Here is a 15,149-nt window from a genome sequence, read left to right as displayed (position 1 = left end):
ATTAAGCTAAGAAAAAATATTTGTAATGAAGTGACTTAGAACACAGCTCTCCTTCTCCTTCAATTTTAAACAGGAATAAATTTAGCTAGGCCATAATGTTGGACAGTTATTCTTTGATTATTCAAGAAATTCTTCAGTGATGTTGTTGCCTTTTCCCCTCAAAGAATAGTTCTTACCATTTTTTCCATAATAGACTTCATAACTTCATTCACTTCATAACTTGCCAAAACCACACCAAATTTTTAGCTTGACCGACCTTCCCCCAATGTCACAAATCCTTGGGAATCAATTGACTCTTGTTGTAAAGAATATTTGGAGTGAAGATCTGACCTCTAGTACAATAAAATTGTCATCTGAAAAGCAATTTATTCAACAAACATTTATTAAGTGTTCATATGCTAAAAAATATGCTATGGAGATGCAAATGTGGGTAACGTTCCTTTTCCTGCCCTTAAGGAGCTCACATTCTAGTAAAGGAGGCTTAAAAGAAAATACAGTACAAGTGACACAATAGAGGTAGGTTGTAATTACAGTGGTGACATTAAAGAGGCAATTAGAAGATACTCCTTGAGTGGAGCAAGGGCGGTTTCACAGAGGCAGGCGTTATGGTGGTCTGCAACAAGAAATGGGCATTTTCCAGGTAGGAAGGACGGCTAGAGCATATGATGCAAAGAGAACAGCATGCACCACATTTGAAGAACTATGTGTTTTATCAAAGCATGGTGGCTGGGGGCACCACTGGGTGACATGTCAGAGGACCTTGTTTGAGTCTTCTAGAAAGCCTACTGTGACAGTACTGTGGGGTGTATGGGAGGAGATAGGCTGGGAACAGGGAAGCAGGCCAGTGTAGTGCTCTAGATAAGAGCAAAGAAAAGGGAGAGACAGACATCAGACATGTGGAGATCAACTCCACAGTGCTAACACACTAACCAGATAGGGAAGGATGCAGAGCAATGAGCCTGGAGAATTTAGATGATGATGGCTCTAAAATTAACCAGAGTAAGGATCACAGGCACAAGAATAGATTTGCGGGGGGAAATGATGGTTTTAAGACCCACAGGTATCTGTGGGACAACAGTAAAGACATGTTATAAACAGACGGATTGAGAAGTCTGGACTAATGGTAAGAACTTGGACATCATTGAGTCGTAACTACGCAAGAGGGAGAAGTAAGTGGTGGTCAAAGTCTGAGGAATAACATTTAAGGCATAAATGAAAAAAGCCTTAAAAAAGGACACATCCAGGAGCCCAGGAGTGAAATATAAGGAACCTGAGGGAGGGGTATAGGGGCATATCTTTAAAGAAGGGGGCTGCCCAACAGTATCAAATGCAGGGGGGAAAAAAAAAGTCAAATAAGAAATGGCTTCTGAACTGAATTATGAATTTAGAACTGAAATTTTTTACTTCAAAAGAAGAAATGGTTAGGGACTACAGAGTCAAAAGCAAGATTTTTGGTTAAGGAGCAAGTGGGAGGTGACAAAGTGATGACAGAAATATTCTTTCAAAAAGACTGACTTAAAAAAGGGTGAGGGCATGACGTGAGAGTCAGAAGAGCACACAGACAAAACTGCCATTTAAACCCTCCCACCACAGGTTCAGAGTAGTACAGATGTCCTTTGAACTTTTACACACGGTGCTCACGGCATAGTCTGAGTCTCCAAGAATACTGACTTAGTAAGTAGGTTAATGTCATTCTTTTCCTGCCTTCTTCAATTGGGGGTGGGAGAGAGAAAAATATGACACATATTGTTAAACTCAGCTCTGTGGTTTTTTCATTTAAGATGTACCAAATACATATTCATACATTCAACAAATATTTATTGGATACCCACCATGTGCTTACTATGTACTTGGCCATATAGCAGGCTTCAGGGACACAGAAAAGAAGTATACAGCAGTATAAAATGGTATTTCTAAACCATCATATAAATAAACCCTGCTTCATTAATAATGTGACATCTCAACATGGTATAACTTCCTAGTATAAAGAGGGCACACATCATTTTGAGGTATAGTTTCTTTCATAATTTCTTTCACAATTACCATGTGATTAAAATTCTTAAACCCCTTCAAATATTTTTATCATTAAAGAACTGCCACTAATAAAAATCTTCCAAAATTAATTTTTAGGGATAAAAAGGAAATGAACCTCAGGTATAAGGAACAAAGATTATATGCCCTATGACTATATAGATCAAGCGTCAAAAGGACAACAAACTCAAAAAGAACTTTATTTACACTGGCACTCAAAGTGATTCCTTATTCTAAGGCTTACAGTATTATAGTTCCACTTTCTTTTTTTCTTCAGAAAAAATCATTTAAAAAGAATTATCCAGTATTACACACTGAAAATATTTAAGGTTCAAAGGGCATGATGCCTGGAACTGACTTCCAAATGACTTGGGAAAAAAATAGTATACATGTGTATAAACAGAGAGCATGAAAGATAAAGCACAAGTGAACAATTAGTTAATCTGGGTAAAGAGTTCTTTTGTACTACCTTGGAAACTTTTCTGTAAATTTGAAATTCTATAAAAATAAAAAGCTTCTCCCAAATTTTATTCAGCATTAGGTAAAGTATTATGAGAATAAATATATAAATCTATTCAACTTTTCACAATGTGTAGAAATCCCCTAAGTCTTTGAGTTGTCATTGTATCTTTCTACACACTAAAAAAAGCCAATCTAAATTGCATATAATTCTCATACTTTTTTACTTCATACTTCATATCAATGTACTTCTGGGTTGCCAGATAAAACACAGGGCTCCCAGTTAAATTTGAATCTTAAACAAGAAATTATTTTTGGTTTAAGTATGTCTTAAACATTGCATGTAATATACTTATACAAAAAAATTATTGTTTATCTGAAATTCAAATTTAACTGAGCATTCTGTATTTTTATTTACTAAATCTGGTAACCATAAATGTACTGAAAGCTCTTAAGTTGTTAATTATGGATATTCATGAGCTTCCTTAGCATTTTCCTATTAAACTCTCTAACACTCTGACCACAGTTTTATTTATATTACATCTTCTCACACAAAACTGAGAGACTTATAACATTTACTTAGTTTTATCATATATGAATTTGAAAATCCTGATTATATTCAATATTAAACTTTAAAATTTATACCACATCATCAAAGTGTTACTTTTACTCACAATACTATTATACATAAACTTAACGCAATTAAAAAAAAATTATTTACTCAAAACAATATAATTATCCTTTTACAAAAGCAGCTTTATATAAAATGTTTGGCTTAAGAATGTCATTACTCTTATGCCTTCGAATGAAATTCTACTCTTTGGCCTTCAAAGTCCAGAAACAGGCAGGTTTCAACTTGTTTTCTGTTTTCTTTAATGAATATTTTGTAACAAATTCCTGAAGTTTTCTAATTCTTTCACACTTGTGGAAATTCTGTAACCAAAAAAAATTTCACTCAGAAGGTATTTTACATACTTTTTCTCTGCTATTCAACACTGCATTTTTAGAGCACAGAAAAATTTTCAAGTAATTTATTTCAATAAATTTAAAAATGTACAAACCATTTAGTCAATTTTGATGTACCGGAGTTCTTAATCTGACATGGTAAAACCAAGATAATATTGCCTTGAAGTTAGTTATTTTTAAGTATTCAAAACTTAGTATTAAAAGTTTTAAAATACACAATTAGAAAGTATATAAATATTAAAATACTTGGGCAATTTTTATTCTTTTTTTCTTTTTTTTAGTAGGTTCCACACCCAGTGTGGAGCCCAACATGGGGCTTGAGCTCATGAACCTAGGATCAGGATCTGAGCTGAAATCAAGAGTCGGACACTTAACCAACTGAGCCACCCAGGTGCCCCAAAATACTTAGGTATTTAAAGTATTCCTAAGTATATTCACACGTGTAGTATTTAAAGTGCATAAATATAAATTACATAAGCATTAAAATATGTATTTTAAATATGCATAAGTTGGAGTGTGTGGGTGGCTCAGTCAGTTAAGCATCTGACTCTTGATTTCAACTCAGGTCTTGATGTCAGGGACGTGAGACGGAGACCTGCATAGGGTTCCCGCTCAGCATGGAGTCTTCTTGAGATTCTGTCTCCCTCTTCCTCTGCCTCTCCCCCCTGCACACACATGCTCTCTCACTCTAAAATATACAAATAAAATCTTTAAATATGTGTAAGTATACAAATATTGAAAACTAACCAATGTTCCACAGTTAGTAAATATACAAAGAATCAAAGCTTTTGGACTATAAAAAGTGAAAACAGGGGGCACCTGGGTGGCTCAGTGGGTTAAAGTCTCTGCCTTCAGTTCAGGACATGATCCCAGGGGCCTGGGATTGAGCCCCACATCAGGCTCTCTGCTCCTCAAGGAGCCTACTTCCTCTCTCTCTCTGCCTGCCTCTCTGCCTACTTGTGATCTCTATCTGTCAAATAAATAAATAAAATCTTAAACAACAACAACAAAAAGTGAGAACAGTAAATGTGTAACCAAACTGTTTTCACTACTTACTATAAAAAGTTTGTTCATTATTTTAAGTGTATTTTAGTTCTGCTTTCCGCCATGAAAAAAGTAGCTGAGTTCTCAATGAACCATATCTATTAAGTTTTTGTGTACGAATAATTCTGAAGGTCAATTGTTTCAAACCCAAAAGAGTAAATCATAATTTTTTTAAAGTGAAGAAATGTAGTCCTTAGAAAATATCAGTTTGTATAATTCTCTGCATTCTTTACATATGATGGGCCAAAAAGAAAGGCATCTATACCTACATTTTGTAATGTTAAGTTCCTTATTTCAAGCTTATCTTCCAATCGTTTTCATGAAAATTATTTTTAAAGCATTATTAATCTTTTTACATGATGATGAATTTGCAGATAAATTTTATACGTATGCATATATTAAACAACATGATTCCTCCAGGACCTTCAAAAAATATTTGGGCAGCACAAAAACTACTTTCTAATAATTAGAAAAAAATGTACAAATTCAGTAAGATGAATACTGAAGTCCAATCAGTAATTAATCATAATTATAAAAATCAATAGAGAAAAGGAAAGAATATCACCTATTGATTGTGCATGTGTATATACTTGAAGTATTTCATAAGATTACAGAATTCGGTAGTAAAATAATTTCACTAAAAAGGGTTATTACTTACCCAGTTTTAGACTTACTTGGCTAACAGAAACAATTTCACTACTTTCAAACTCACCTTCCAAATGCATTAAATAATGATACTATTTCTTGTCGGGTTAGATGGAATTCATAGCTGGGCCCACTTTCTGGCATATTTGCTATCAGTTTCTCAGAAAACAAAATCTTCAGAGCAGTACCCAAACCCTGAATCTGTAAGAGAAATAGTAAAGAAAGAAAAGTCAGAAACTTCTTTGCACAGAGAATAAATGAAAAATAAGACTGAACCAGATTTGCTTACCTGAAGCTTTCCCCATAGTCGACATTTAAAACAACCAACACAATCCATGATTCTTGAAATATTTCTAAAATGCAGTCGAAAGTCCTCCTAAAAACAATTTAACGAGATTTTTATTAAGATGTAGCATCTAGTCAAACACTGGGTATTTTCTGAGTGCCTTCTATGTGCCTAGCACTGTGCCAGAGGTCCCTGCGGGCACCAAAGATGATGAAGAGAATTAAAATCCACGTTCGCTGAGCACCTCCTGCATGCCAGAATCTACATATACAACTTCATCTTCACCGCAAATCCAAAAGTAGATTTATTATCTACTTTTAATCTATACCTAATGAATTAAAAACACAAGGCTCAGAGAGCTTAGGCTGCCCAAATTCCCACATGGAGTAAACAGCAAACTTAGACCCCAAGCCTGCCTGACTCAGAAACTAAACTATCTGCAAACACACACCATCTGAGCTGAAGTGTTCTGTTTTTTCTGATTGCTTTTGTTGCTGCTGTTTTTGTTTTATGTGATTATTAATTACATGTGAATATCAGAGGAAGGGGGACAGGGGTACAGTGGCATCATTTACCAAAAAAGGAAAAAAAGAAAAAAGAGAAAGAAGGAGAGAGAGGGTAGAAGAGAGGGAGGGAGGAATTTCAAAATATGGCCTCTATTAACGTCCTGCTTTAATCCCAGTATTAATTAGGTAAAACAATCAGATATTTTACTATTATTAATACTATTTTATTATATCTTTTATTTTAAAATATACTTATAATTAATGTTATCATACATAAATATACAGAATACAGTGAACATCCATGTACATTTTAACAATCTTGAGAAAGAAACCATTACAAGTACCATGAAGCCCTCTATGTACCCCTCAAGAGTCCTATACCCTACCCTCTATAATTATTCTGAATTTGGTGTTTATCATTCCTTTTTTTTATACTTTTAATACATATGTATACTAAGGTCCTATGTTGTTTGTAATTGGACAAAATGAATCCAATTCATCCAAAAGTAGTATATGTTCTTAAGGGATAAGTAAAAAAGGGACCAAAAGGACAGACCCTTCTTTTACTCCAATGAAAATTAACTGATCCACCAAGTGACTCCCTCTGTCCTTGACTTGCATTGGAATCTCTTAAAATACTTACAGTATTTTAAGCATACATTCATCCACTTGAGAGAGAGCATACTAGCAGGAGTGGGGGAAGGAACAGAGTAGCGGGGGGAAAGAAACTTAAACAGACTGTGCTGAGAGTGGAGCCCCAAGCAGGGCTCCAACCCATGACCCTGAGATCATGACCTGAGCCAAAACCAACAGCCAAAAGTCCGACATCTGAATGAATCACCCAGGTGCCCCTTGACATAGATTTCTGATTGAAAATCCACTGTATTAATCAGCCTACAATTTGAGGACCATGTAGTGTTTCTCTCTCTCTCTCTTTTTTTAGTGATAAACCACATACCAGGCTCAACCAGAAGAGAACAGAACCAAAGATCTAAAAATAGGAATAAATCAGCAAAGACTGGTACCCACTATTCAAAGTAGACCTCAATTCATCTTAGGGACAGTTCTTCCCCAGATGCTTTATTCAGCTTGAGACTCTGAAACAGCTGTATTATATAAAAGATTTTTAATGGATCCCAGATCTTGCATCTTTATTCATACAAATATTGTATTAATTTAATGTAATGCTCGTATTATTAATATTATTACCAAATGTTAACAATATTCTACATCTTGTGTTTCTGTGCTTTTGGACTGAGTTCAGTAGGAGGTCATTTGAACGTTTTTCCAAAGATTTTTAAATTTTTATTTATTTATTTGACACAGAGAGAGAGATCACAAGTAGGCAGAGAGGCAGGCAGGGAGAGAGGGAGAAGCAGGCTCCCTGCTGAGCAGAGAGTCTGATGCAGCACTCGATCCTAGGGTGCTGGGACCATGACCTGAGCTGAAAGCAGAGGCTTAACCCACTGAGCCATCCAGGCACCCTGGTAATTTGAACTTTAAACCAACTTTTAAAAAACATTTACCCAGTGATACTACTGTAAGTAAATTTTGGTAATTTAAGGCTTTCTTTAAACTTGTGTTTCGACCTTAAAAAAAAAAATCACACTTTTAACAACAATAACAGCATAGTAAAATTACTCAAAGTCAATGTTCCTGTCCTATGAGGTGCTGACCTCTGAAGGACTTAATAGTTATTATATAGGCCTAAACAATTCCTATGTGGACAAGCACTGTATGCAGACAGGATAAATAAGTCACAGGTATGCACTATAAATTTCCAAATGAATATAAATATTATGATCAATAAAACACAACTTTTATTTAAAAAGTGTTACTCAGGGGTGCCTGGGTGGCTCAGTCAGGTAATCATCTGCCTTCAGCTGAGGTCATGATCCCAGGGTCCTTGGATCAAGTCTCACAACAGGCTCCCTGTTCAGCCCGGGGCCTACTTCCCCCCTCTCTCTGCCTTCTGCTTCCCCAGCTTGTGAGCACTCTCTCTCTCTCTCTCTCAATCTCTCTCAAATAAATAAAATCTTTAAAAAAAAAAAAGTTTCTAAATGTATAGTGGCCTTTTGGCAATTACATTTTCACAATCAATAGATACTAAAAATACTGCTATCATGGGGAGAGGCTTTGAAAGTTTTTGACTTTAGAGACTCTCATACTTGTAAAGGTTGGAAGCTTCTGTTCTAAAAGACCATGCTTGGGGCGCCTGGGTGGCTCAGTGGATTAAGCCGCTGCCTTCGGCTCAGGTCATGACCTCAGGGTCCTGGGATCGGCTCAGGTCATGACCTCAGGGTCCTGGGATGGAGTCCCATATCGGGCTCTCTGCTCAGCAGGGAGCCTGCTTCCTCCTCTCTCTCTGCCTGCCTCTCTGCCTACTTGTGATCTCTGTCTGTCAAATAAATAAATAAAATAAAATAAAAGACCATGCTTGTTTTTGTAGACGTTGTCTAAATTCAGTATGTGGTTATGTTTGTTAATTCAAACACTTGAACATGACAGCTCTTGAAGAAATCTCTGTCTGGCATACACAGAGAGTAAGCATGGTTGCTTATGATAGCCAAAATAACACTGCAAAATTAAAACCAAGTACAAATGCATAAGTTAACTTAATATGCAGAACCCAATTAATAAGCTGGAATTTTACTAAATCAGAACAGGAGAAAACATCTGTGACCTCCCCAGATATCAATGTCCAATAATCTAAATATATCCCAAAGTTATTTCAGATTAGAAATATTTAAGATCCTTAAAATAACCAGAACCTAACTCACTTATACATTCTCCTTGTTTAGGATACAGCTTTTAGGTCAACACTTAAAAGTACTGTCAGTGGGTAGAACAATCGAACATGCTATGGTTATCTACTGTAATTTACATCCAGTGAAACCAACTAACCAGAAAACAGTTCTCACCCGATTCTTAAATGTTTCAGAAGCCTTCAAATGGACCCTACTCTATCTTGAACACTGGACTATTCTTTCATACTGTCTTCTATTTTTTTTAACTTTATTTATTTATTTGACAGTGATCACAAGTAGGCAGAGAGGCATGAAGAGAGAGAGTGGGGGAAGCAGGCTCCCTGCTGAGCAGAGAGCCCAATGCAGGTTCGATCCCAGGACTCTGGGATCATGATCTGAGCAGAAGGCAGAGGCTTTAACCCACTGAGCCACCCAGGCGCCCCATATCATCTTCTATTTCTAACCATCCATGGATAGAGTATAATGCAGACAAGATGAGATTTTTAGGGGCACCTGGGTGGCTCAGTGGGTTAAAGCCTCTGCCTTTGGCTCAGGTCATGATCCCAGGGTCTTGGGATCAAGCCCTGCATCAGGTTCTCTGTTCAGAGCCTGCTTTCCTTCCTCTCTCTCTGCCTGCCTAATAGTGATCTCTGTCTGTCAAATAAATAAATAAAATCTTTAAAAAAAAAAGATGAGATTTTTAAATGAACTTATAATGTACCTGAAACTAATATAACAATCTATGCTAGTTATAAAAAAATAAAACTCAGGGCACCTGGCTGGCTCAGTCAGAAGAGTGTGTGACTCTTGATCTCAGGGTCATGAGTTTGAGCCCCACCTTGGGTGCAGTGATTACTTAAAATAAATAAAAATAAAATTTAAAAATATTTTTAAATAAATAAAACTCATGTTACTGTTTAAATCCATGATGTTCACCATAAAACTACTTTTTCTTAGGAAAGTAAATCTCTGATATTAACAAGTTTTACATCTTTATTATAAAAGAATTCAGAAAAATTATCTGCTAAACTCCATAGAACATCAAATCTGAGTGTTTCTGAGTTTTGATAAAATTAAAACATCATGAGCAATATTTCTAATAGGCACAATATAAAAAGAGTTGATGCCAAAACACTTTCCAATAAACCAGCAAGTGTACTAAAAATAAGGAAGAAAGTGAAACTAGTAGACAAAAAAAAGTCTTATTACAGTATCTTCCCCCTCACTTCCAAGTTCCTGGAAGCTGCCTGGCAGGTTATATAAGCATGAAGTATGTATTTCTAGCAAGAATGCTTTCTGTAGGAGGTAGATGGGAGATCAAAAATAACTATTATTTAACAGCAAAAGAATCAGTGCAAGAAGTAGTGTTTGCAAACTGAATAAAATCGGGTTCTTTCCTTATAGAAAGAAACAAGGAATACAAAACAGAGGCATATTGTCATACCCTGAAGAAATCAGTTCAAGCCCAGTGCTCCGGAGAGCGACCTGCCTTTATTTACCTTAGCTTTGTAACAGAGAATGGTAATACAATTTTACTTGAGTCTCCAAACAGAGTAGAAATCTACTGGTTAGGAGCTGTCCCTTCCTTTAATGACAGGAATCATATTTTGCACATAGTGAGTGATTAATAAGTCTTCCTAGCAATATTTTATATTTGTAGGATTTTGATGCCAATATACACCAAGATGGTCTTATATGAGCTTATACCTCTAGGTAAGAGATTAATCTCTCTATTTTGTAGGGCATCATGTTTTCTCTTCTTCTGGCCTCCCTAAATACCTTTCATTCCCAATAAATAAGATGAGTAACAAACCCTGGGTCCTGTCCCCCTAAATGGCTTTACTCTATCCAAAGCCATTTTCAGAATTCTCCTCAGCGAAAGACAAATACTGCCATTCAGGCTCTGGATCCCTTTCCTTTAATGTATAACTTCTATTTGTGATGAGACCATTGATATGAAAGCCATCTGTAAAGTGTGCAGTGACACACTTTGTTACTTTGAACACAACACAAACTAGATATTAAGTTGGCCTGCCTTAGGACTTCCTTTTTTAGAAGAAAAGAATGATTATGACTCTGGCTTTTGTTGTAATTTCCTAAAACAGAATAAGATTTATTGTTAACTATAAAAACATGGGCCTTATATTCATACCTGCATACGAGTTTGAATCTAAAACTTAAGTTAAAATATGAAATAACTGGGGCACCTGGGTGGCCCAGTGGGTTAAAGCCTCTGCCTTCAGCTCAGGTCATGATTCCAGGGTCCTGGGATCAAGCCTTATATCAGGCTCTCTGCTCAGCAGGGAGCCTGCTTCCTTCTCTCTCTGCCTGCCTTCCTGCCTACTTGTGATCTATTTAAATAAATAAAATCTTTTTTAAAAAAAAGACAATGTGAAATAATTACCTTCAGTTTGTTTGCTTCTTTTTTATCCCCAGCAAAAAAGGAATTCTCATCAAAATGCAAAGGAAATGACCTACAGGTTAAAACAGAGAAGATTCATTTTCAGGTACTGTAAAGTATTAAAAATACCTCTAAGATAACATTTTGTTGGTTGGCAATGAATACTATAATAAAAAAGAGTAGAAAATTGAGTAAAATCAACACCCTGTTGCCCCAAAACAAAGTCTTAAACAACCACATAAAATAGTAGTACGTTCAACCACATATGAAAAGAATGCAGGTGGGCACCTGGGTGGCTCAGTCAGTTAAGTATCTGCCTTTGGCTCAGGTCATGATTCCAAGCTTCTGGGATCGAGTCATGCATCGGCTCCTAATTCAGCAGAAAGCCTTCTTCTCTCTCTCCCTTTGCCCCTCCCCCGCTTGCTCTCTCTCACATGCTCTCTCTCTCTCAAATAAATAAACAAAATATTTTTTAAAAAGAAAGAAAAGAGGGACGCCTGGGTGGCTCAGTTGGTTAAGCAGCTGCCTTCGGCTCAGGTCATGATCCCAGCGTCCTGGGATCGAGTCCCACATCGGGCTCCTTGCTCCGCAGGGAGCCTGCTTCTCCCTCGCTCTCGCTCGCTCTCTCTCTGACAAATAAATAAATAAAATCTTTAAAAAAAAAAAATAAATAAAAAATAAAAAATAAAATAAAATAAAAAGAAAGAAAAGAAAAGAATGCAGGTATCAAATACTACAAAATGACTCTCAAAACTAAAAATTTGTGCCACTTAGTACCTAAGTCAAAACAAAAACAAAACTCAATTCTAAAAGACCTATAGGCAAAATTAGCTTTTAATTATTTTTTTAAAATAATTTTCCTTTCTTGGGATGCCTGTGTGGCACAGTTGGTTAAGCATCTGACTTCAGTTGAGGCAATGATTTCAAGGTCCGGGGATCAAGTCCCATGTAGGGCTTTGTGTTCAGCCGGGAGTCTGCTTCTCTCTCTCCCTCTGACCCTTCCTCCTGCTCATGCTCTCTCTCTCTCTCATATAAACAAATAAAATCTTTAAAAAAATTTTTTCCTTTCTCTAAACTGAATATTTAAGACCTGAACTTTGATACCACTTGTCACTCTTCTATTAACAAGTTGTACAAATCAAAACATGTAATTTACTTGACTTCATGAAGTATTTCCAGAAGTAGCATTTTGTTTTCTGCATCGTGGACTTTATCTCCAGTGAAGAGTTGAAAATCTGGGCGCTCAAAGAATGGTACCACTTTAGATAAAGCCCTTAATTCTATTAAGTAGATAAAATACAAGTTCTTAAGCCTTCTTGGACCCTCTCCTTCAGTTAAAATTCCATCAAATCGCTGCTGGAATTCGGTAACGTTGTGTCCCCATTTCTTTTCCAACCAAGTTTCTGAGAAGAAAGAAGAATTAAATATTAAAATCTGAATTTTAAAATTAAGTTTCAGTTTACTTACATTGAGTTAGAGAAGTTAGGTTCATTATATATTTGAAAATACAGAACAATGAAAGCTGCTTTTCATAATATAGATTTTTATGGTTCTATGTTAATATTTTATCTTCTAGAACCCATCCTTAGAAGGAAAATAAATTCACTGTTTTACTGAGAAATATTATCTCACAGAAATCAAATTTCTGAATATAAACATATTTATAAAACCAAAATACACAGGGACGCCTGGGTGGCTCAGTTGGTTAAGCAGCTGCCTTCGGCTCAGGTCATGATCCCAGGGTCCTGGGATCGAGTCCCACATCGGGCTCCTTGCTCGGCAGGGAGCCTGCTTCTCCCTCTGCCTCTGCCTGCCTCTTTGTCTGCCTGTGCTTGCTCTCTCTCCCTCTGTCTCTGGCAAATAAATAAATAAAATCTTAAAAAAAAAAAAAAAAAAAACAAAATACACAAATTTAAAAATGACCACCTGACATTATTGATAAGTCTGAAGTCCTTTAAAATTCCAGAAGAAATAGGTTACTGATGAAACTCAACCATGGCCTTGTTTTGCAAAAGCATTTTTAAAGCATAAAGAACAGCAGAAAATACTTTTTACCCGTTAAACTCTAGGCCTTAAGTTGGCACACAAATAGAACAGTTTTAATACAATTAAAGTATCTACTGAATAACATACCATGCCATTAGGAGCTATTTTAACTCTCACAAACAAAACAGAATATTTCCAAAGCGATGTGCACAATTTTGAGCTGCTTCTTAAAAAAGGTAAACAGGAGGGACACCTGGGTGGCTCAGTTGGTTAAGCAGCTGCCTTCTGCTCAGGTCATGATCCCAGTGTCCTGGGATCGAGTCCCACATCGGGCTCCTTGCTCCGCAGGGAGCCTGCTTCTCCCTCTGACTCTGCCTGCCACTCTGTCTACCTGTGCTCGCTCTCGCTTGCTCTCTCTCTCTCTCTCTCTCTCTCTCTGACAAATAAATAAATAAATAAAATCTTTAAAAAAAAAAAAAAAAAAGGTAAACAGGAGCTCCTGGGTGGCTCAGTGGGTTAAAGCCTCCGCCTTTGGCTCAGATCATGATCCCAGGGTCCTGGAATCGAGCCCCACGTCAGGCTCTCTGCTCAGCAGGGAACCTGCTTCCTCCTCTCTCTCTCTCTCTCCCTGCCTCTCAGCCTACTTGTGATCTCTTGTTTGTCAAATAAATAAAATCTTAAAAAAAAAAAAAGGTAAGCAGAGGTGAGATCATACTGAATATGTCCTTAAATTATCTACAGTTCCTACATTCCTGATTACTACCATTGAAGAATGATTTGTTACTGCCTAATATTCAATCATGTCAATTTTGTCTTGCTAAGGTAAATACCAAAAAATTTTAAGAATATCTGAAAATAGGGAGCCTGGGTGGCTCAGTGGGTTAAGCCACTGCCTTCGGCTCAGGTCATGATCTCAGGGTCCTGGGATCGAGTCCCGCATCGGGCTCTCTGCTCAGCAGGGAGCCTGCTTCCTCCTCTCTCTCTGCCTGCCTCTCTGCCTGCTTGTAATCTCTCTCTGTCAAATAAATAAATAAATCTTTAAAAAAAAAAAAAAAAAAAAAAAAAAAAAAAGAATATCTGAAAATAAGTATGGTAAAATAAATGTGAATGTCACATACCTTGTAGAAGATATCGTGCACTCAAATGCACATTAATACTTGCATGCAGGCCAGATATAAGTCTGTAGAATGCTCTTTTTTCTACGCAGAGGCCTAAAAATAGTAATTTGGTAACAGAAATCTTATATGTGGATCTCATACCATTCTAAAACTAATTTCATATGTCTTTAAAGATGAAAAAAATGTTTAACATTAAAATGTTTAAAAGTTTTCAATTACCTTCTAGCCAACTGTAAAAAGTGTTCTCTGAAATTAAAAGAAAAAGAAGTCACAAAGTTGTAAAAATGCCAAAGTGTACGTTGTTCAATATATAACAGCAATTTGTGCCAAATGGTGATTTAAAAATGAACGAAAGTTCCAAATTTTGCTATTTATCCAAAGAAGGAGAGAAGTTCTTGGTGTGGATTCAATTTAGTACCATTCTTACCATTCTCTTGGTCCGTCTCTAGAAGGCTTCAGCATTGCCTTAGGTAGCCCTAAGTCTACCTTAGGTAGCCCTAAATCTCATAATTTTCCAGATAAAATGTTTCATAGATGTCAGAACACACAATTTAAATAATAAATCAATGCAAGGAAAACTACTTAGCCTTGAAAACAGGTGATGCTATGAAAATTAAGAACTCATTGTATGCTTTTCTAAGTTTTTAAAAAATTATTTATTATTTATTTATTCATTTGACAGAGAGAGCACACACAAGCAGGGGGAGTGGGGAAATAGCAGGCAGAGGGAGAGGGAGAGGCGGGCTTCCCATCAAGCAGAGAGCCTGACATGGGGCTCCACCCCAAGACCTAAAGATCACGACCTGAGCCAAAGTCAACTGCTTAACTGAGTCAGCCAGATGCCCCAAAAGGATAATATTCTACATAAAAAAAAAAAACTCATAAGCTGAATAAAAATGCTAAAGTGCCCAATTAAAGTGGGCAAATAATAGCGAATTCACAAAGGAAAAGCCACAAATG

At 36.5% G+C, this 15,149-nt stretch overlaps 1 protein-coding gene across 1 annotated transcript in view; it reads right to left on the bottom strand.

Moving 5' to 3' along the window:
• Positions 1-2,208: 2,208 nt before the first annotated feature.
• The window catches only part of ERO1A (endoplasmic reticulum oxidoreductase 1 alpha), a 47,785-nt gene continuing 34,844 nt past the window's right edge, over positions 2,209-15,149 (bottom strand). The window contains exons 10-16 of the mRNA XM_082735171.1: positions 14,409-14,435; positions 14,190-14,282; positions 12,242-12,488; positions 11,089-11,158; positions 5,435-5,521; positions 5,213-5,346; positions 2,209-3,423 (exon numbers count right to left, since the gene is read on the bottom strand). Of these exons, the coding sequence (XP_082591297.1) occupies positions 3,363-3,423; positions 5,213-5,346; positions 5,435-5,521; positions 11,089-11,158; positions 12,242-12,488; positions 14,190-14,282; positions 14,409-14,435 (719 nt within the window). The 3' untranslated portion in view covers positions 2,209-3,362. The remainder of the gene's footprint in view (positions 3,424-5,212; positions 5,347-5,434; positions 5,522-11,088; positions 11,159-12,241; positions 12,489-14,189; positions 14,283-14,408; positions 14,436-15,149) is intronic.

Source organism: Mustela nivalis (genome assembly GCF_964662115.1).
Source record: "Mustela nivalis genome assembly, chromosome: 6".
NCBI lineage: Eukaryota > Metazoa > Chordata > Mammalia > Carnivora > Mustelidae > Mustela > Mustela nivalis.
Note: the sequence above shows the minus strand (reverse complement) of the source record. Positions and strands in the feature narration are given on the sequence as shown.